Here is a 20,436-nt window from a genome sequence, read left to right as displayed (position 1 = left end):
AAGGGTGTTGAATTTTGTCAAATGCTTTCTAAGCATCTAATGAAATGATCATGTGGTTTTGTTCTTTCAGTTTGTTTATATAATGGATCACGTTGATGATTTTCTGTATATTAAACCATCCCTACATGCCTGGGATGAAGCCTACTTGATCATGGTGGATGATTGTTTTGATGTGCTCTTGGATTCGGTTTGCAAGAATTTAATTGAGTATCTTTGTGTCGATATTCATAACGGAAATTAGTCTGAAGTTCTCTTTCTTTGTTGGGTCTTTGTGTGGTTTAGGTATAAGAGTAATTGTGGCTTTACAGAAGGAATTCGGTAGCGCTCCATCTGTTTCAATTTTATGGAATAGTTTGGATAGTATTGGTATGAGTTCTTCTATGAAGGTCTGATAGAATTCTGCACTGTACCCATCTGGGCTCTTTTTGGTTGGGACACTTTTAATGATTGCTTCTTTTTCTTTAGGAGTCATGGGGTTGTTTAAATGGTTTATCTGTTCGTGATTTAACTTTGTTACCTGATATCTGTCTAGGAAATTGTCCATTTCCTCCAGATTTTGAAGTTTTGTTGAGTATAGGCTTTTGTAGTAGGATTTGATGACTTTTGAATTTCCTCTGGCTCTGTTTTATGTCTCCCTTTTCATTTCTGTTTTTGTTAATTTGGACACACTCTCTGTGTCCTCTGGTTAGTCTGGCTAAGGGTTTATCTATCCTGTTGATTTTCTCAAAGAACTAGCTTTTGGTTCTGTTGAGGCTTTTTATAGTCTTTTTTGTTTCTACTTGGTTGATTCCAGCTCTGAGTTTGATTATTTCCTGTGTTCTACTTCTCCTGGGTATGTTTGCTTCTTTTTGTTCTAGAGCTTTTAGGTGTGCTGTCAAGATGCTGATATATGCTCTCTCCTGTTTCTTTCTGCAGGCACTCAGAGCTATGAATTTTCCTCTTGGCACAGCTTTCATTGTGGTCCATAAGTTTGGGCATGTTGTACCTTCATTTACATTAAATTCTAAGAAGTCTTTAATTTCTTTCTTCATTTCTTCCTTGACCAGGTTATCATTGAGTAGAGCATTATTCAACTTCCCTGTATATGTGGGCATTCTTCCCTTATTGTTATTGAAGACCAGCTTTAGCCCATGGTGGTCTGATAGGATGCATGGGAATATTTCTATCTTTCTGTATCTTTTGAGGCCTGTTTTATTATATGGTCAATTTTGGAGAAAGTACCATGAGGTGGTGAGAAGAAGGTATATCCTTTTGTTTTAGGATAGAATGTTCTATAAATATCTGTTAAGCCCATTTGGTTCATGACTTCTGTTAGTCCTTCTATGTCTCCATTTAATTTCTGTTTCCATGATCTGTCCATTGATGAAAGTGGGGTGTTGAAATCTCCTACCATTATTGTGTGAGGTGCAATGTGTGCTGTGAGCTTTAGTTAGGTTTCTTTTATGTATGTATGTGCCCTTGTGTTTGGAGCATAGATATTTATGATTGAGAGTTCATCTTGGTGGATTTTTCCTTTGATGAATATGAAGTGTCCTTCCTTATCTTTTTTGATGACTTTTGGTTGAAAATCGATTTTATTTGATATTAGAGTGGCTACTCCAGCTTGGTTCTTCAGACCATTTGCTTGGAAAGTTGTTTTCCAGCCTTTTACTCTGAGGTAGTGTTTGTTTTTGTCTCTGAGGTATGTTTCCTGTAGGCAGCAAAATGTTTTGTCCTCACTGTGTATCCAATTTGTTAATCTGTGTCTTTTTATTGGGGAATTGAGTCCTTCGAAGTTGTGAGATATTAAGGTATAGTGATTGTTGCTTCCTGTTATATTCATGTTTGGATGTGAGATTATGTTTGTGCTTGTCTTCTCTTTGTTTTGTTGCAAAACATTTAGTTTCTTGCTTTTTCTAGGGTGTATCTTGCCTCCTTGTGTTGGGCTTTACTCTTTATTGTCCTTTGTAGGGCTCTATTTGTAGACAGATATTGTGTAAATTTGGTTTTGTCATGGAATATCTTGGTTTCTCCATCTATGTTAATTGAGAGTTTTGCAGGATACAGTAACCTGGGCTGGCATTTGTGTTCTCTTAGGGTCTGTATGACATCTGTTCAGGATCTTCTGGCTTTCATAGTCTCTGGTGAGAAGTCTGGTGTAATTCTGATAGGTCTGCCTTTATATGTTACTTGACACTTTCCCCTCACTGCTTTTAATAGTCTTTCTTTGTTTTGTGCACTTGGTGTTTTGACTATTATGTGACAGGAGGAGTTTCTTTTCTGGTCCAATCTATTTGGAGTTCTGTAGGCTTCTTGTATAAACATACATGGGCATCTCTTTCTTTAGGTTAGGGAAGTTTTCTTCTATGATTTTGTTGAAGATATTTACTGGTCCTTTGAGTTGGGAGTCTTCACTTTCTTCTATACTTATTATCCTTAGGTTGATCTTCTCATTGTGTCCTGGATTTCCTGTATGTTTTGGGCCAGTAGTTTTTTCCATTTTCCATTATCTTTGACAGTTGTGTCAATGATTTATATGGAATCTTCTGCTCCTGAGATTCTCTCTTCTATCTCTTGCATTCTGTTGGTGATGCTTGTATCTACAGCTCCTTGTCTCTTCCTTTGGTTTTCTATATCCAGGGTTGTCTCCCTTTGTGCTTTCTTTATTGCTTCTAATTCCTTTCTATTTCTGTCACCTGTTTGATTGTGTTTGCCTGTAATTCTTTCAGGGACTTTTGTGTTTCCTCTCTATTGGCTTCTACTTGTTTATTTCTGTTTTCCTGCATTTCTCTAAGGGAGTTCTTTATTTCTTTCTTGAAGTCCTCCATCTAGCTCTTGCTTTTCTGGTGTGTTTGGATATTCAGTGTTTCCTTTGGTAGGAGAATTGGGCTCCAATGATGCCATGTAGTCTTGGTTTCTGTTGCTTGGGTTCCTGTGCTTGCCTCTTGCCATCACGTTGTCTCAGGTGTACCTTGTTCTGCTATTTCTGACAGTTGCTAGACCGTCCTATAGGCCTGTGTGTCAGGAGTTCTGTAGACCTGTTTTCCTGCTCTCTTTCAGCCAGTTATGGGAACAGAGTGTTCTGCTTTCAGGTGTGTCTACTGGTCTTCAGGTTTTCCTGTGGGTGTGTGTCCTGAGTCCACCAGGCAGGTCACTTGGAGCAGAAAAATTGGTCTTACATCTAGTCTCAGGCCTGGAGTTGCTTCTCAGAGCCGAGTGTCAACTCTCCGTGAAGGCATCTACCAGAAGGGCCTGCCCTGCCTTTGCTCGGGACCCTGTGCACAGGGGGCCCAGATGGCGCTAGGTGTTTTCCTCTAGAGTCAGAAAAGTGGGCAGAGGGTAGTCTCCTCTGGCTTCCCAGGCGTGTCTGCCCCTCTGAAGTCTAGGTCTCCCTCCCATGGAATTTGGGTGCAGGCAGCTGTTTGATCGGGTGCCTTCAGATCCAGGCAGTGTCTGGACCGCAGTGTTGAGTGCCCTTATCTTCTGATTCTCAGAGGCCCTATACAGTTTCCTCTTGGGCCATGGATGTGGGCAGGGGTGGGCAGTACTTTCGGTCTCTCCTGCCCTGCAGTCTCAGGAGTGCCCACCTGTCTGGGTGGTGAGCTCTTTCTCCCACAGTGTTTGGGAGCAGGGAGCTATGGGCCGGGATCTCTGAGTCTTCTAAGAATGTATAACATGTTCATAAAACACACAGGTAGCATAATTATTCTTTCAGAAAAGAGAAAAGTGTTGCAAGATGTAACTCAGAGTCATAAGACCCTAGCTTTGATCCCCAGCACTGCAAAAACCAGGCATGGTGAGTCATGCTTGTAATGTTACCACTTGGTAGGTAAAATAGAATCTCAAGTTCAAGATCATCCTCAGTGTGGTGGTTTCAATATATTGGCCCATGGTAAAGGAAGTGACACTATTAGGAAATGTGGCCTTATTGGAGGAGGTATAGTCTTGTTGGAAGAAGTGTGTTACTGTGGGGTGGGTTTTGGATGTCTCTTCCTATTCTTAGGCCCCACCCAGGGCAAAAGAGAGCCTTTTTCTGGATACCTCAGAATTAAGAGGTAGAACTCTCAGCTTCTCCTACAGCACCATGTCTGCTTGCATGTTCCATGTTTCCCACCATAATAATAATGGACTGAACCTCTGAAACTGTCAGGCAGCCCCAAGTAAATGTTTGTCTTTATAAGAATGTTGTCTTTTCATAGCAACAAAACCCAAACTAAGACAGAAGTTGATACCAGGAGTGGGGTATGGTATGCTAGGACTGACAATGCTTTTGTTTGGAAAAATGGGGGCTTTGGATTTGGAAAGCAGTGGGCTGCTTTAAGGGGGGCTTAATGGGACATACTGGTAGAAATATCGAAGACAATGGTGCTCAGGGTGATTTGAATTGTGGGGTCCTGTTTCTAGGTGTTTCAGAAGAGAAGAATTTTGGTATGTGGCCTAGAGACACTTCTTGTGATATTTTGGTGGAGAATATGGCTGCTTTTTGCCCTTGTCTGAAGAGTCTGCTTTAGACTAAGGTGAAGAGATTCAGATTAATTGCATTGGCAAAGGAAGTCTCAAAAACAGCCCAGCATAGACTTTGTTCTCTGGTTTATTCTCATAAAAAGCACTTTGATCAAGAATAACATGCTTAGAAAGGAAAATACAAACCATATGGTTGAAATATTAAAGGGGCACCAGGAAATGCAATGGAGCTAAATTCTGTGTTCAAGGATATTAAGTGGAACTAAGGGAGTGATGACATCAGGCTAAGATCCCACCCAGTTGAGCTTATTATGTATTCATTTGTAATTGAACAAGGGATAGTTATATCATGTTAGGTCTTATTATGACTTGTTTTTTGTTTTCATTTGGACATGAGATATGATTGTGTGTCAGATTAACAAAAGATTGATTATAATGACTGTTTGCAGTTGTCCACTTGACTATATCTGGAATGGACTACAATCTAAAACTTATAAAGATCTTTTAAAGGAAATTAAAGAAAAGCTTAGGTCCCAGAATGGTGGCACAAGCTTTTACTATCAGGAGACAAAGGCAAGCAGATCTCTGAGTTTAAGGCCAGCCTGGTACAATGCAAGTTCCAGGTAGAGAAAAGGTTCAGTGTGGAGGTACACACATTTTATCCCAGCATTCAGGAGACAAGAGCCATGCAGATCTCTGAATTCAAGATCAGTCTACGAAGCAAGTTCTGGGACGACCAAGATTACCCAGTGAAGGAACCATGACAACGGGAAGATGGTAAGGGTATGATAGAACAAGGGAGCCATGTTCCAGCCCCAGCAAGCAGAAGAACTTGGCAGTTTCAGTCATGTGGCTCTGGCTTTAGATTCAAGAATAGAAGAGGTTACCAGAACAATTGATGCTGACTAACTGGAGCTAAGAAATTAGCTGTGATTAAGAAGAGATCAGCATTACTGAGGTAAAATCTGGGAAGTATTTTCTGAGAACACAAAGAAACTGTGTTCTGGAAATAATCATCATCCTGGTAGCTAGACTTGGTACTACATAAGAATCACCTGGGTGGTACTGGTTTGAAGGTATGAAAGGGATCATAGAGAACAGCAGAGGCTTGGTACTGTGAGAGGACCAGAAGGCCATTGATGAAAGTGATGTCTCAGTGGCAGTTGAAGATCTAGGACTGAAGGGTCATGCAAAGAAATTGAGACTTGGCAACATGAAGTGAGCCTATGAGAGAGAGGTTATTGGTGAAGCCTAGTTGCATCAGAAGACCCCCCTCTACATATTGGAGATGCCAGTGCCATGGAATGACAACCAAGAACAGCAGCAGTAGTGGACTGGAGACAACCAGAGCCTAGAGTGCTATGGAAGGCAGAACTGAAGAAGTGATGCAAGCCCCTTGGTGGAGCCCAGAAGATTTTCTATGGATCCTAGACATTGAAATAAGAAGTTGTGAAGTTACCAGTGAGAATGGCTAAGATCAAAAACTCAGGTGACAGCACATGCAGGCAAGGATGTGGAGAAAGAGGAACACTCCTCCACTGTTGGTGGGATTGTAGACTGGTACAATCATTCTGGAAATCAGTCTGGAGGTTCCTCAGAAAATTGGACATTGAACTACCTGAGGACCCAGCTATACCTCTCTTGGGGATATACCCAAAAGATGCCCCAACATATAAAAAAGACACGTGCTCCACTATGTTCATCTCAGCCTTATTTATAATAGCCAGAAGGTGTAAAGAACCCTGATGCCCTTCAACAGAGGAATAGATACAGAAAATGCGGTACATCTACACAATGGAATATTACTCAGCTATCAAAAACAATGACTTCATGAAATTCAAAGGCAAATGGATGGAACTGGAAAATATCGTTCTGAGTGAGGTAACCCAATCACAGAAAAACACACATGGTATGCACTCATTGATAAGTGGATATTAGCCCAAATGCTCGAATTACCCTAGGTCCACAGAACACATGAAACTCAAGAAGGATGACCAAAATGCGAATGCTTCACTCCTTCTTTAAAAGGGGAACAAGAATACCCTTGGCAGGGAATAGGGAGGCTAAGTTTAGAACAGAGGCAGAAGGAACACCCTTTCAGAGCCTGCCCCACATGTGGCCCATACATATACAGCCACCCAATTAGATAAGATGGATGAAGCAAAGAAATGCAGGCGATGTAGATCTCTTGTGAGACACAGCCAGAATACAGTGAATACATAGGCAAATGCCAGCAGCAAACCACTGAACTGAGAATGGGACCCCCATTGAAGGAATCAGAGAAAGGGCTGAAAGAGCTTGAAGGGGCTTTAGACCCCATATGAACAACAATGCCAACTAACAGAGCTTCCAGGGACTAAGCCACTACCCAAAGACTACATGGACTGACCCTGGGTTCCAACCTCATAGGTAGCAGTGAATAGCCTAGTAAGAGCACCAGTGGAAGGGGAAGCCCTTGGTTCTGCTAAGACTGAACCCCCAGTGAACGTGATTGTTTCGGGGAGGGCGGTAATGGGGTAGGATGGGGAGGGGAACACCCATAAGGAAGGGGAGGCGGGGAGGGGGATGTTTGCCCAGAAACCGGGAAAGAGAATAACAATCGAAATGTAAATAAGAAATACTCAAGTTAATAAAGATTAAAAAAAAAAAAGAAGAAGTTGTGAAGTTGAAGTTGCCTTAGAGACTTGTCTTAGGATTTTATTATTGTGAAGAAACACTACAACCAAAGCAACTCTCATAAAGGACGATAGTTAATTGAAGGTGGCTTACAGTTTTAGAGGTTCAGTCCATTATCACCATGACAGGAAGCATGGCAGCATGTAGGCAGACATGGTGTTGGAGAAATTGAGGGTTCTACATCTTGATTCAAAAGGCAACAGAAGAGAGTGTCTTCAGCAGGCAGCCAGAAGGAGGGTTTTTTCTCCACTGGACTGAACTTGAGCATATGTCCTCAAAGTCCACCCCCAGTGATACACTTTCTCCAACAAAACCACACCTACACCAAAAAGACCACACCTTCTATTAGTAGCACTTTCCATTAGCCAAGCATATTCAAACCAGGACAAGACCCCCAGATGTTAAAGATGTGAGACCTATGGGATACTTGGATAGGAAAGCGAAAAACAGGGAGTGGATCCAACCCAAGAAAAAAAATTGTGTTGCAGTCAACAAAGTTAAAAGATGTTGGACATCAGACATGGAGATGTAAAACTTAGAGTTTGCCAACCTGGTTTCTGGTCTTGCTTGATCTAGTATTTCTTCACTCTGCTCCAATTTGAATAGTAATGTATATCCTGTAATGTTAAAGTATGTGATATGTTTTATAAAAAATTAATTTTTAATGGATTATACTTAAGAGATTGCATGACAGAAGATGCCTTGAACTTCTATACACGAATGAAACTATGAGGACTATAAGGGCTTATGAAGTTGGACTAAATGCATTTTGCATTTTGTTATAACTAAAACCTATGGGATCAAGGAATTGAATATGGTGGATTGAATAGGTTTGGCTCCCATAAAATCGCATGTTTGAATGGAAGCCTTTAAAAGAGTTGCCTTGACCATGTAGTCCCTTCACAGCAACAAAACACCAACTATGAAAGGGCACAATAGAAATTCCAAAACAGTTCAGACTATTACAAATGTTATTGGTTGCTCTCCGAAAACTGATGTGAAGACCCTGTTGCTGAAGACAGCATCTACATAATTCACTGACCACAGAACAGTTCAACTGATGCTTTCCGAAGGCCTTGACTCTTATTGACTAGTGTTCATGGTACTAGAAGATATTGAGCATACAATCAAAGTTTAAAGTTAAACACTAACTGAGTTCCAAACCCTTCGATCTACAATGGTGACCTTTCTGCATGAGATGCTAGTGTAATAGTAACAGAAGTATTGTGGGAGTAACCAACCATAATCTGATTGGATTTAATGTTCACTCCATGAGAGGAAACTCATGCCTGATACTTCATGCCAAGAACTTGAGATTAGACAGACAATGGACATAGGGTTGAACCAAACACTACTATTCTGCTAAAGGAACATAGTAATAAAATGACACCTAATGACATTCTGCTATATTCATAGATCAGTGTCTCAGTCATTATCAGAGAAGCTCTTGTTCAGGAGACAGGAACTAATACAGAATACCACCAGTGAACAATGTGGAGAGAGAGGGAGGGCTTTGAAACACTTAGTTCTAACTGGAACATCTCCATCAAATCCCTTCCCTCAGGGATCAAGGAACTATGCATGCGGAAGAGGAGGCAGATAGATTGTGAAAGCCAGAGGGGATGGATGACACCAAGGAAACAATGCCTTCTGGACACACAGAACTGACGCAGTATGAACTCATGGAGATCGTGATAGAATACACGGAGTCTGCACAGGCCCAAACCGGATGGGGTTCCAGTGCTAAAATGGAGAAGTAGTTTCAAGGTCACATCAAAACCAAGAAATGACACCCAAATGATAATTGCTCCCAAAGAAAATTAGTTTCTTCACGGGAGCCACACTAGATATACAAATTACAATATAAATGTAGATCCAATGCCCAGGAGTGGAGAGCCAATACAAAATGAACTCAATGGTATTTTTAGAAAAATTTTAACGGTCTCATTACTTTGGCCATTTTTATAATATTACTTGTCTTTTGGTTTCTGGTTTTATGTTTTTGTGGTGTGTGTGTGTGTGTGTGTGTGTGTGTGTGTGTGTGTGTGTGTGTTGCTTGTTTCTTTTTCTGTTTGTTCATTTTCTTTCCTCCTTGTTTGTCTTTTTACTTGCGTGTCTGTTTTCTTAAGAGATGGAAAGAAAGTGTGGAGTCAGAAGGAAGGGTAGGAAGGTGGGGAGGGTATGAGAGAAAACAACCTATGTTCAGAATATATTCTATAAGAATAACATTTTAAATACAAAATAACATAACAAGAGCATTGTAGTTGCCATCCACCTTGAACTGCCCCTGCCTGACTCCTGATGGCAACGGTTTCACTGTGTTCCTTGCCGGAGCTGAAGTCACCCCGCTGAAGCCTTCGCATGCACACCTACCCTTCATATGCTGCCCATGAAGGGAGGGTTTGTTTTGGGAGCTCTTCTCCCGGTTTCCTCCTATGCTGATTGACTCATGTATTACTCCTCTTAGTCACGGAAGCTGTGATTAAATGAGGAGGAAATGAGTGCTTTTAAATCTATCCAAGAATCCAAATCTATCAAAGCATTGTTTATGAATAAGTTATTGTTGGTTTCTCCACGAGGACAGACATCCACAAATGAAAATAATCCTGAGAAGACAGACCTTGGTACCATGACAAAGATGGGAGTGACACCATGGGAAGCTGACCTCAGGTAGGAGTTTAGTGATTCTCAGTGCACTGTAGTGTTGAGCTCCTTTCAGGTAAGAAAGAATAGAAGTAGAGCAGCCTAGAAGCAGACCACCTTGTCTCACTAATGGGGATGCAGATGCCATGAGTCAGCACCCACTTCAATTGTACGTGAAACACCAGTGCACCTTTCAGTGCAAAGTGATCTGTGTAGTTGCTACTTAAGAGAGGCTCTGAGAGACCTACTGAATAAACATATAAGTGGGTGCATTAATGTGTGTGGATACCTGCCTGTGTGTGTGTGTGTGTGTGTGTGTGTGTGTGTGTGTGTGCATGTGTGTGTGTAGTATTAACACATGTAGCCTACCTCCAGTGAGCAATGATCCTAGAATCACACTTGGTCTCTTGCGAGCCTGTTTTACCTTCTACATTTAGACAGATTTTAGAGATGGAGCCTTTTTGCCCCATGATGCTGATAAGGAAGATCTATGTATATCTTCATATTTCCTCTCCCAACTTGAATTAGAATTCTTCTTGGTCAGGTTCTCACAGCCTAAGCCTGGATAAAGATAAAGAAAGGCCATGGTACTGTTAAAATCTTATGACCATAGTTTTTGAAAGGCAGAAGGAGACCTGGGAAACCAAGTAAAACTGCATCACCTAGATTTTCAAAAGTGTGGGCAGTGAACATTGGCTGTCCCTTGGGGTCAGTGATCCCATCCTCTGTCCTGGGAGCAAGGTGTATACAGATAGCTGGAAAACTGCGTAGTAAAACCTGCTTAGAATAAGGGCCACAGAGAACTGTAGCGATGGTGCAACTGGGGAAGGGCTGGCTGTGCAAGGGAAGAAGGGGTTGTGTTTGGTCCCAGAACTCATGTGAAACAGTGAGATATGATGTTATGTGCTTATAGTCCCAGCCCTGTGGATGTGTGACCTGCTGGGTGAACTCAGAGCAATGGGAGACCCTTTCCAAGCTAAAATGGATGGCTACTGAGGAAGATCCACTAAGATGATCCTCTGGTCTCAAATATGCACACATATACAAGCATGTGAACAAACATTACACACACAAACCCACACAGAGAGAGAGAGAGAGAGAGAGAGAGAGAGAGAGAGAGAGAGAGAGAGAGAGAGAGAGAGAGAGAGAGAGAAAAACACATTCATTCAAATCACACACAGACCGGCAGACACACAGCCTTGGACTTTGCTGTGTCTATGGATTTAATAGGCCGGGACCTTTTTCAAATACAATGGACATGGCCAGAGAAAGCAGTAGTAAATGGTGAAGACCATCACTTTCACATATGTACTGCTGGATACAATCCTGTAATAGGTGCACCAAACCAGCATAAATCACCTCCTAGGGGGGTCCCAGATTCTAATTTCTTCTCTGCCATTGAAGAGGATATTACAAAGCTTGAGTCAGATAGCCTCTGGTTTTCTAGAAGTAGAAAAACTCTCTATATAAAGGTGGAGGTTCTTGGATAGGATGTTGGAGCAAGCAGGAAGAAGGCCACGGGTGATCTTGCGCAGAGAGAAGCTTCAGCATGCTTAGCCTTGCTTTGCTGTTGCTTCTCTTGGCTACCAGCTCATACAGTCTCCCTGTGTCTCAGGATGGAGCCCAGCAGAATGTGGAGACAGTCTGGGTAAATGAATACTACATGACACATGTGGTCTTCAGTTTGTATCCTTCTACTATAGCATGATGGCATGTCTGAATGGATTGCTGGCTAAGAGAAATGGTGTTTGTCAAATGTAACCTTATCAAAAATGTATATAGGCTAATCTAGATACCTCTTTCTGTATGGGGGAGTGGGGACCAAAACAAGGAGGGGCAACAGCTCCCTCTATAAATGTGGATTTGCAACAGAGTGCGAACCTCTCCTACAAATCTTGTTCTAGCACAAACTTCACACTTTTCAGTAGTTAATGCTGGGAGAACTCTGCTCTAAAATAATTAGGGTAACGAGGGAGGGAGGGAAAGCCTAATCAAAGCTTGAAAAGTAATTCTCTATTTTGGCTAAAATGTCAGGAAATCATTTTTTAAACCATGGAAACCATTTCTCCTTTTAGTGTTTCAGTAACTTTGAATATTTTTCTATTCCTATGTTTATGAATGTGTGTGCCACGTGTACATCCACCACAGGATCTTCAGATCACCTGAGTCTGTGCTCTCTGCCAGCTGCTTAACTGCTGAACCATCTCTCCAGCCCCATAGTGGTTCATTCATGTTATATTTTCTCAGAAATACCTGGAAAACTTGGGTGAAGACATGCAAGCTAAAAACGTGGATGCCAAGGAGGTGATGGCTGAAAAGCTGAGGCAAATGCAGCAGTCATTTGGGCTGAAAGTGACAGGAAATTCAAATTCTGAAACCCCGAGTGTTATCAAGACACCCATGTGTGGGGTGCCTGATGTGACCCCATATTCCATTACTTATAACAATACTCAGTGGACCAAAACACATCTGACTTACAGGTAAATAGTTGGGGCATCAAAATTGGGGCAAAACTAACCCATTGGAACAGAGGAAAACAAGGTCCACTCTATCTCCATCTTATTTTTTCTTAGCATTTTAAACTACACACCACATTTGCCAAGAAAAGTTGTGGAAGATGCCATTGAGAGAGCCTTTAAAGTCTGGAGTGATGTGACACCACTAACATTTGAAAGGGTCTTTGAGGAGGAAGGAGATATTGTGCTCTCCTTCCACCAAGGAGGTAAACTCTTTAACCTCACCTTGCCTTTCAATCTCCTCTGATTTGCAGGAAGACTTCCTTGTTGAAGAACATTATTGATTTTCTGGAGCTGAGGAGGAATATAATATCACACTGAACTGAAGTTCAGTGACTGCTCAACAAATCTCTGAGTTAACTAACAGGAGAACTAAAGGAGTCTTTTGTTTAATTTTTGTTTCTTGCAGACCATGGTGACCTTTACCCATTTAATGGATCTAAATCCCACTTTGCCCACGCTTTTCCGCCAGGCCCAGGTTTGGGGGGCGATGTTCATTATGATCTGGATGAGACGTGGACCGACAACAGTGACAGTAAGTTCACTGATTTTACTTCCTGCAGTTCACCTGGCCCTTCCTAGTTCATGGCAGTGCTGGTTTATTGAATGGACAAAATGCGTTTATGGGAGCAGACAGTCTATCACCACTCAGAGAATCAGAGTACACTGAAGAACATGTGTCAGGAGTATTTTCTGATTACACATCATCTTCCTGGTGGCAAACGGGTCACTCTAAAACTTCTCTTATCTGCGCTAGGCCCTCGGCATAAACGAGGGATGGTGAGATGCCACATCTGAAATCCTCATTTTGATTCTGAGAACCCATTTGGTGGAAGAAAATGGAGTCCTTTAAGCTGTTCTCTGCCTTCTTCTACAGTCACCCCATGTACACGTTGTGCTGACATGCATACATGTGGCCATACATACATGCTTATATGTGCATTGTGCACATGCTCACATGAAGAAACACAGATACAGTAAATAAAAACATAATAACTTTTCTTTTCAGAAGAAAGAAAATGCTGAATGTCAATGTCCTACTTACGGACCCAGAATTTTCCTCACAGGAATGATACAATGAAACTTAACAAATTTGTATTTAAACTTGGAAAACTGAATGAAAAGGTGTTTTTTGGAACACGTTGTTGTACTTTGCAAATTTCACAGCACTGTGTATTCATCAGCTTTGTAAATGAGAAGTATGAAGTGTTAGCAGAGTCCATTGCTCCTCTGAAAAAAGGAACTTGTCCCAGCGAGGGGTTAACATGGATCATCTGAGCTGGACCTTAAGTCAGTGAGAGTTCTATTGCACAATGTAATCCTAGAGTGTAGGTGTGGCTGTGCTTCTGTATTATAAATGCAGACTTCCACCATCAGGAAAAGACTGTATATGCATATGTGTAGTTCGAAAGGTGACTAAGAAGATGTGAACATTCACCCTGGAAAATTATTTCCTTAAAATGCCTCTAAACCATTTTTTTTATCTTTATTAACTTGAGTATTTCTCATTTACATTTCGATTGTTATTCCCTTTCCCGGTTTCTGGGCCAACATCCCCCTTATCCCTACCCCTCTCCTTCTACATGGGTGTTCCCCTCCCCATCCTCCCCCCATTACCGCCCTCCCCACAAAAATCACATTCACTGGGGGTTCAGTCTTGGCAGGACCAAGGGCTTCCCCTTCCACTGGTGCTCTTACTAGGCTATTCATTGCTACCTATGAGGTTGGAGCCCAGGGTCAGTCCATGTATAGTCTTTGGGTAGTGGCTTAGACCCTGGAAGCTCTGGTTGCTTGGCATTGTTGTTCATATGGGGTCTCGAGCCCCTTCAAGCTCTTCCAGTCCTTTCTCTGATTCCTTCAACGGGGTCCCATTCTCAGATCAAGTGGTTTGCTGCTGACATTTGCCTATGTATTTGCTGTATTCTGGCTGTGTCTCTCAGGAGAGATCTACATCCGTTCCTGTCGGCCTGCACTTCTTTGCTTTATCCATATTATCTAGTTTGGTGGCTTTATATGTATGGGCCACATGTGGGGCAGGCTCTGAATTGGTGTTCCTTCTGCCTCTGCAAAACCATTTTTAATACTTAGATGGCTTGCTTTGTCCTTCCAGATTTCAACTTGTTCTACGTTACAGCTCATGAACTGGGCCACTCCCTTGGACTCTCCCATTCTAAGGATGAAGAGGCACTAATGTTCCCCAGCTACACATGGAACAATAAAGACTTTGTACTAAACCAGGACGATATTAATAAAATCCAGGCTTTATATGGTACGTGAACCAGGCTTAGCTGCACGGTCGAAGGCATTTTCATCCTCCAGGTGGCCTTTCAGAACCATTGAATCTAACTCTAGCTCTCTACTGTTCTTCAGGGCCTTCCCCAAATCCTATCCAGCCAACAGATGCCACACCAGATCCATGTAATAGTGGTCTGACCTTTGATGCTATAACGACATATCGGGGGGAGGTGATATTCTTTAAAGACAGGTAAGGTCCTTGTCTTTCCCTGGCCTCTTTATTCACTATTGTAGGCCACCAATGTGGATTTTGTACTATCAGTAAAGTGTGTGGTAGCAAATGATTCTCTCTTTGTCTCTGTCTCTGTCTTCCTGTATCTGTCTGTCTGTCTGTCTTTCTATCTATCTTCACAACTTATAATGACTCTAATTTTCCACATAGATTAAGTTAACTGTTCAGAGAAATTGTCACTGTAGGGAAAACCTGAAAATAAGATGTCATTTTATAGATCTGCAAATAACAGAAGGGAATAAAGATTGTTCTTCTGGGAACAAATAGCCCATGAGTGGTATAGGAGATATTCGTGCCCTGCCTCAAATTTGGAGTTCTTTATATGATGTCACTTTGTGTGTTGATGAATAGAATGGTACTTGACTAAGAGAAGCGAGTCCTTTTAAGATTCATTTTCTGAACAACATATCCACCTAAGTTCTTTGCTCTGCTCCAGAAAGATCTCTCTGCCTTTAGAGTCTCAGGGAAGAGCAGGGAAGAAGCCATTGCTGGAAGAGTTCTGAGTCCATAGCTCCTTCCTCCAGGCAGAGAAGGGCAGCCAGGATGCTGTGCATCCCTCCTCAGAGGAGGGAAGTAAAATTCCCTCAGTGTATGGACCTGAAAGCCTGCTGGTCCCCTTCCACAGAAGGACCACACTTGTGCCCACAGCACAGTAATTTCCTAATGGACAGGCAACATAATAACATAACTGATGCTCCCCATGGAAAAGCGAGCATGGCATAGGAAATCCACAGCCCTGGGTCCCTCCAGCTTCTATTCTCAGCTATGTTGTGGCCGCATCCACATCCATGTTCAGATGTTTGTCCAAGTGCTTTCTAGGATCTTCTTTACTACTTATGAGAGTGGAAGGTAAAGTTGGATCCTGTGTGACAGGAAGCTTGGAAACATGGCCCTAAAGGAAATCTCAAGGGCTGGGAATGCAGTTTAGTAGTTAGGCCATGCTCAAAGGACTGGGTTGGATCTGAAGCATCAATAAAATCGGAAGGCTTTCCTTTGCATTTTCTAGTTGAGCTACAGGATTATTCCATTCCATTTTCATTTCCTTTAGAGATTTTTAACATTTCAGTCAGTTTTATGTTTACATTTTCTTGAGTATCACTCATGCATTTATTCTCTTTAAATTCTTTCTCCTTCATTTAATTGAGTTGTTTCTTTGCTTCTTGTTAAACACCTTTTATTCTTTGATGAAGTTTATGATTATTCTTTTGAATTATGTGCCTTAGGTTCAACTAGGAAAAACCTCCCTAGCAAACATTTCTATAGGATTTATGGGTTTTGAAGAGAAAAGAAATGGTTTGAGCTTTCATTTTCTATGTTTTCAATAAGATCTGGGCATATAGACATCTTTTCATAGTTCTAAACCTAATATGGATAGAGTGGTAAGGGCAGAAGAAAGAATGTGTGAAAGGGTTGGGCCTAAAGGTTGGAAGGGTTTGGGTAGAATGTACAGAAGGCACTGGGGTAATGGACATGATGTGACTCTTGGTCCTGGAGTATAGGAGTAGGTGTGGTTGGGTGGAACAGTTGGATATAGTGTGGGTGGATCCTGTGGGTTCGAGATAGGTAGATAGAGTTGCCTAAAAGTTTGTGGTTCATACAGCGGTGTCCAGAAAAATCTGGGATGCTGGCTGTGGGACCCTGGCTAAATCTGAGAGATTGGAAAAGATCAGGGAAACTTAATGGGCTAGACCATAATGAAGGATGTGGAAGATCTTGCTGGGTGGAGAGGTTGGATGTGGCATAGAGGGGCCTGTGGTGGTAGCCTCATAAATTATATCTTGAAAATTGTACCCCCTATAATGAGTTTAATCTTCCCTGGGTGTGGGTGTCCACAGGAGTGTCCATGCATGCTCACGGATGCAGAGATAATGACCTTCTCTAAATACAGGATACTAAATATAGGATGTTGGTCACATGCTACAGCCTGCTCCTCATGGCTCACTAAAGCTGACCATATATTTGGAAGGTTTGTGAAAATTGGTTGTGAATCACGGCCAATACAACAGTTAAATTAAATTATCCTAGAATCACCAGTAACAGAAATAAAACATTGCTTTATGATCACTTTCACTGAAGGCTGATAGGACTGAGGCTTAAATGCAGAGTTTCACGTGTGCCAGGCCACCACTTCACCACTCTGCTCCAGGCCTCTCCTATTCACAATATATATTACTCCTTATATTCTTGAGTTTGGTTATGCCATTTGTGTGACCAAATGATGGGGATCCCATGTGATGTGTTACTGTCAGTCTCAAAATTTGCCACAGAATGAGTATTTCCATCAAGAAACAAGCAGGTCAAGCAGAAATCATGCCTGACCCCTTCTTCAGGGAGACAGTAGACATTTGCTCACAGGAGCACTCCAGTGAGAAGAGACTAGAGATTGCTGGGAGACCCACTGACCCACTTTCTTTTCTTTTTGAATCAGGTTCTACATTCGTGTAATTAGCTTCCTGCCAAAACCTTTGATCAATGTGATAGATCTTATCTGGCCAGATTTGCCAAGTAAAATTGATGCTGCTTATGAAGCTAGCTTAGTAGATGAGCTCCGCTTTTTCAAAGGTAACATTTCTAATTATTTCTCTTTGTTTTTATAAACTAATTTTTCATGCAGTTTTAGAATGAGAAAGGGGTATGTTCAAGCTTCTCCAAGTAAGTTCATGGGAGCCCATCAGCTTACTTAAAAGTTATATTGTTTATTCAGCATTATTTTTCTTAAGATGTAAATGACTAGAGTTCTAATTCTTTAGACTTGTTCAAGACCTTGCAATCAATTACTGTGCTTTAAACTTCCTCCATATGCTTGGGAGTGCTCAGAAATAAAATTGAGAGTCATGACCAAACTCTACAAAATATGATATCAAAAGATTTTGTGTATGCAATTTCCTAGACTCCCATTGTGAGGTGAAGCACCCTCTTGAGAGGGGAATGTCATCAGCAGGTGGGCAAACCAGGCACTGCTGACTGATTTCTCCTAGTAAAGCGGTAACATGTTGTGGTAACATGTTCCCCTGCCTGTCATCCCAGAACTTTTTCATTGATATCATTGTGTATGACAGTCTTGAATCTGCATAAATTTACACATCTACTTTGTAGGATGCTGTTGAAATTTGGACTAAGAATCATAGTTGTTTGAGGGTCTGGCTTTGGAAAGGGACTTCAACTGCAAGGCAGAGGGGAACAGGGCATAATTTTCAAGGCATGTTACAGATTAGAATGGCCTGGTAAGAAAAGAAAATCTCATATAAACCAGGCTTGGCAACTCATGCCTTTAATCCTAATAATGAAGAGGCTAAGGCAGGAGGATAGCTGCAAATTGGAGGCCAGGCTTGGTTATGCAGAGAATTCTAGATCCAACTAGGTTGCAGTGCAAGTTTCTTGTCTCAAAAACACACCAAAGAAACAAAAGTCAAACTCATTCAATTGCTTTGAGTTTGGATCCTAATATCAACATTCAGCAGAGAAGTAGACACCAAGCCCTTCCTGGCACGGTTGCAGTCTGTGGCTAGGACACTGTTCTAGCTTGTGAGGCTTAGATGGAAATTAGGCAAGGAGGTTCATCTGTGCCTTTTGATTGGCAGGCAATAAAGTCTGGGCTGTTCAGGAACAGAATGTACTGAGAGGATTCCCCACAGACATCCACAGCTTCTTTGGCTTCCCTAGCAGTGTGACACACATTGACGCTGCCGTTTGTGAGGAAGAGACTGGAAAAACATACTTCTTCGTTGACAACATGTACTGGAGGTAAAGACTAAAATATGAGGAATGTTAGGGCTCCAGTTCTCTCTATACGGAAAGATCCTTAAACACATTTCAAATGACATTGTCAAACTGGCTTATATGAATGTCTGTAACCATTGAGAATCCATTAGTCGGTGGACCAACAGGCATTGCAAGGTGCTCATACAGGGAATCCAATGAGCATGTCGTGTTGTTCTGTGCTATGGAACGGTGGGGGAGTAAGGGCAATCAACTTCTTGAACTTCTTTGGCCTAAATCTCCCATTCACAAAACATTTTACCTTAAAAGAATATCTGTGTAGTTCATTGGATTTTTAGAAGGACCTGATGCATATTTTGATATATCCAACATTCTATATTTCCTCACCCAATTCATTCTTTTCTACTTTCAAGAACTAAAAATTTAATGCCATCCATGCTCTTGTGTTTTCTGTAAATATCTTGAGCAATCTTCATGTTTGGTCAACGGTCCTGATATGTTCAACCACTTTTTGATTAGGTATGATGAAAATACACGGTCCATGGATCCAGGTTACCCTAGATTAATAGCAGAAGACTTTCCTGGAATTGATGATAAAGTTGATGATGTTTTCCAGAAAGAGGGTAAGAGTATATATACATTTTCTCCATTTTTTTTACCATATTAAAAATAACAGCAGTGCTATTTAGACAGCAAATGTAAAATATATATGTATTTATATACTATTCCATTATGCTATTTCCCGATTGTAAAGTCTAACTTATAAGGTATTTTTTTCTCATTTATAATGGAAAACAAACAGTGTAAATGTAAAAGTGTACACACACACACACACACACACACACACACACACACACACACACACACACACACACGGTACTCAGACCTGAGTCAAATTCTGGAAACTACATGTATTATATAATGAATATCTTCTTTTAATTTTCAGATAATTTCTATTTCTTTCACCAATCAACTCAACACATTTTTAACCTCCAAACAAGAAAAATTGTTGATGCCCCTGATTCTAGTTCCTGGTTCAACTGCTAAAACATTGGCGACCCATTACCAACTTAATGAACATACATATTCCATAATCTTAAAGAAGATACTTTCCTGAAGATCCAAATCTTGTTATGTTATATACCTTCCAGGAGTGCTCACACACAGAGCTACTAAGTACAAATTAATTTTATTTTGCAAATTTCACAATTTATAGTACAATATTTTATGAACTGAAACAGTTTAGTACCATAGTTATTAGCCTAAGAATGCCATGTTCATGGTGGATGAGTCACTGAAGAAAGGCATTTGTACAGTGGATGACTCTCACTGTGATCCTAGGCATCTCCTTTTGAGATAGGAGGGTCAACAGAGGAGCTCTTCCCAAAGTAAAAGTGACTCTGATCTCAGGAACAGATACAAAGAGGAAACACATTGCTGCTTTGCTTTTGGGGTTTAAAACAAGATCTTACAGTTCGGTAGACTCTGATCTCTTCTATCTCTGATTCCCACATGCTGGGATTTTGTAATAAGTACTGTGCCCAGATAAGCATTTCCTGTCCAAAAGTATTTGACATTTAAATAAAGCTACTTTTGTCTCTCATGTTTTATAAGTTCTCTATTCCATTATGTTATTTTCTGACTGTAAAGTCTAACTTATTAGGTGTTTTTTCTCATTTATAATGGAAAACAAACAGTATGAAAAAATTCTCATGACAAGATGAGTCTTTCCAAAATTTTGAATTTTCTACAATTCTTTAGAGTTTGTTCTATGTAGAAATGATTGGGTTCTCTATTCCTCTTGTCCCAGACAAGAAATCTAAACATGGCTTAAAGGCAAAGTAAGCAGAAACACGAAAGATTTTTCTAAGTTGATGCTGCTTCATCACTTAGGTAAATGGGAGAGTGAGG

General features: G+C 41.1%; 1 protein-coding gene across 1 annotated transcript; it reads left to right on the top strand.

Annotated features, from left to right (window-relative positions):
• Positions 1-11,311: 11,311 nt before the first annotated feature.
• On the top strand, positions 11,312-19,572 carry LOC116907944 (interstitial collagenase B-like). The gene is made up of 10 exons (XM_032911164.1): positions 11,312-11,410; positions 12,010-12,242; positions 12,336-12,484; positions 12,688-12,813; positions 14,389-14,547; positions 14,649-14,763; positions 17,234-17,367; positions 18,387-18,549; positions 19,045-19,148; positions 19,472-19,572. Exons 1-10 carry the CDS (start codon positions 11,312-11,314, stop codon positions 19,570-19,572), a joined length of 1,383 nt encoding a protein of 460 aa, XP_032767055.1.
• The last annotated feature ends 864 nt before the right edge of the window (positions 19,573-20,436 follow it).

The sequence above is a fragment of the Rattus rattus genome, chromosome 8 (genome assembly GCF_011064425.1).
Source record: "Rattus rattus isolate New Zealand chromosome 8, Rrattus_CSIRO_v1, whole genome shotgun sequence".
NCBI lineage: Eukaryota > Metazoa > Chordata > Mammalia > Rodentia > Muridae > Rattus > Rattus rattus.
The sequence above is the reverse complement of the archived record's forward strand: the minus strand, read 5'-3'. Positions and strand labels throughout refer to the sequence as shown.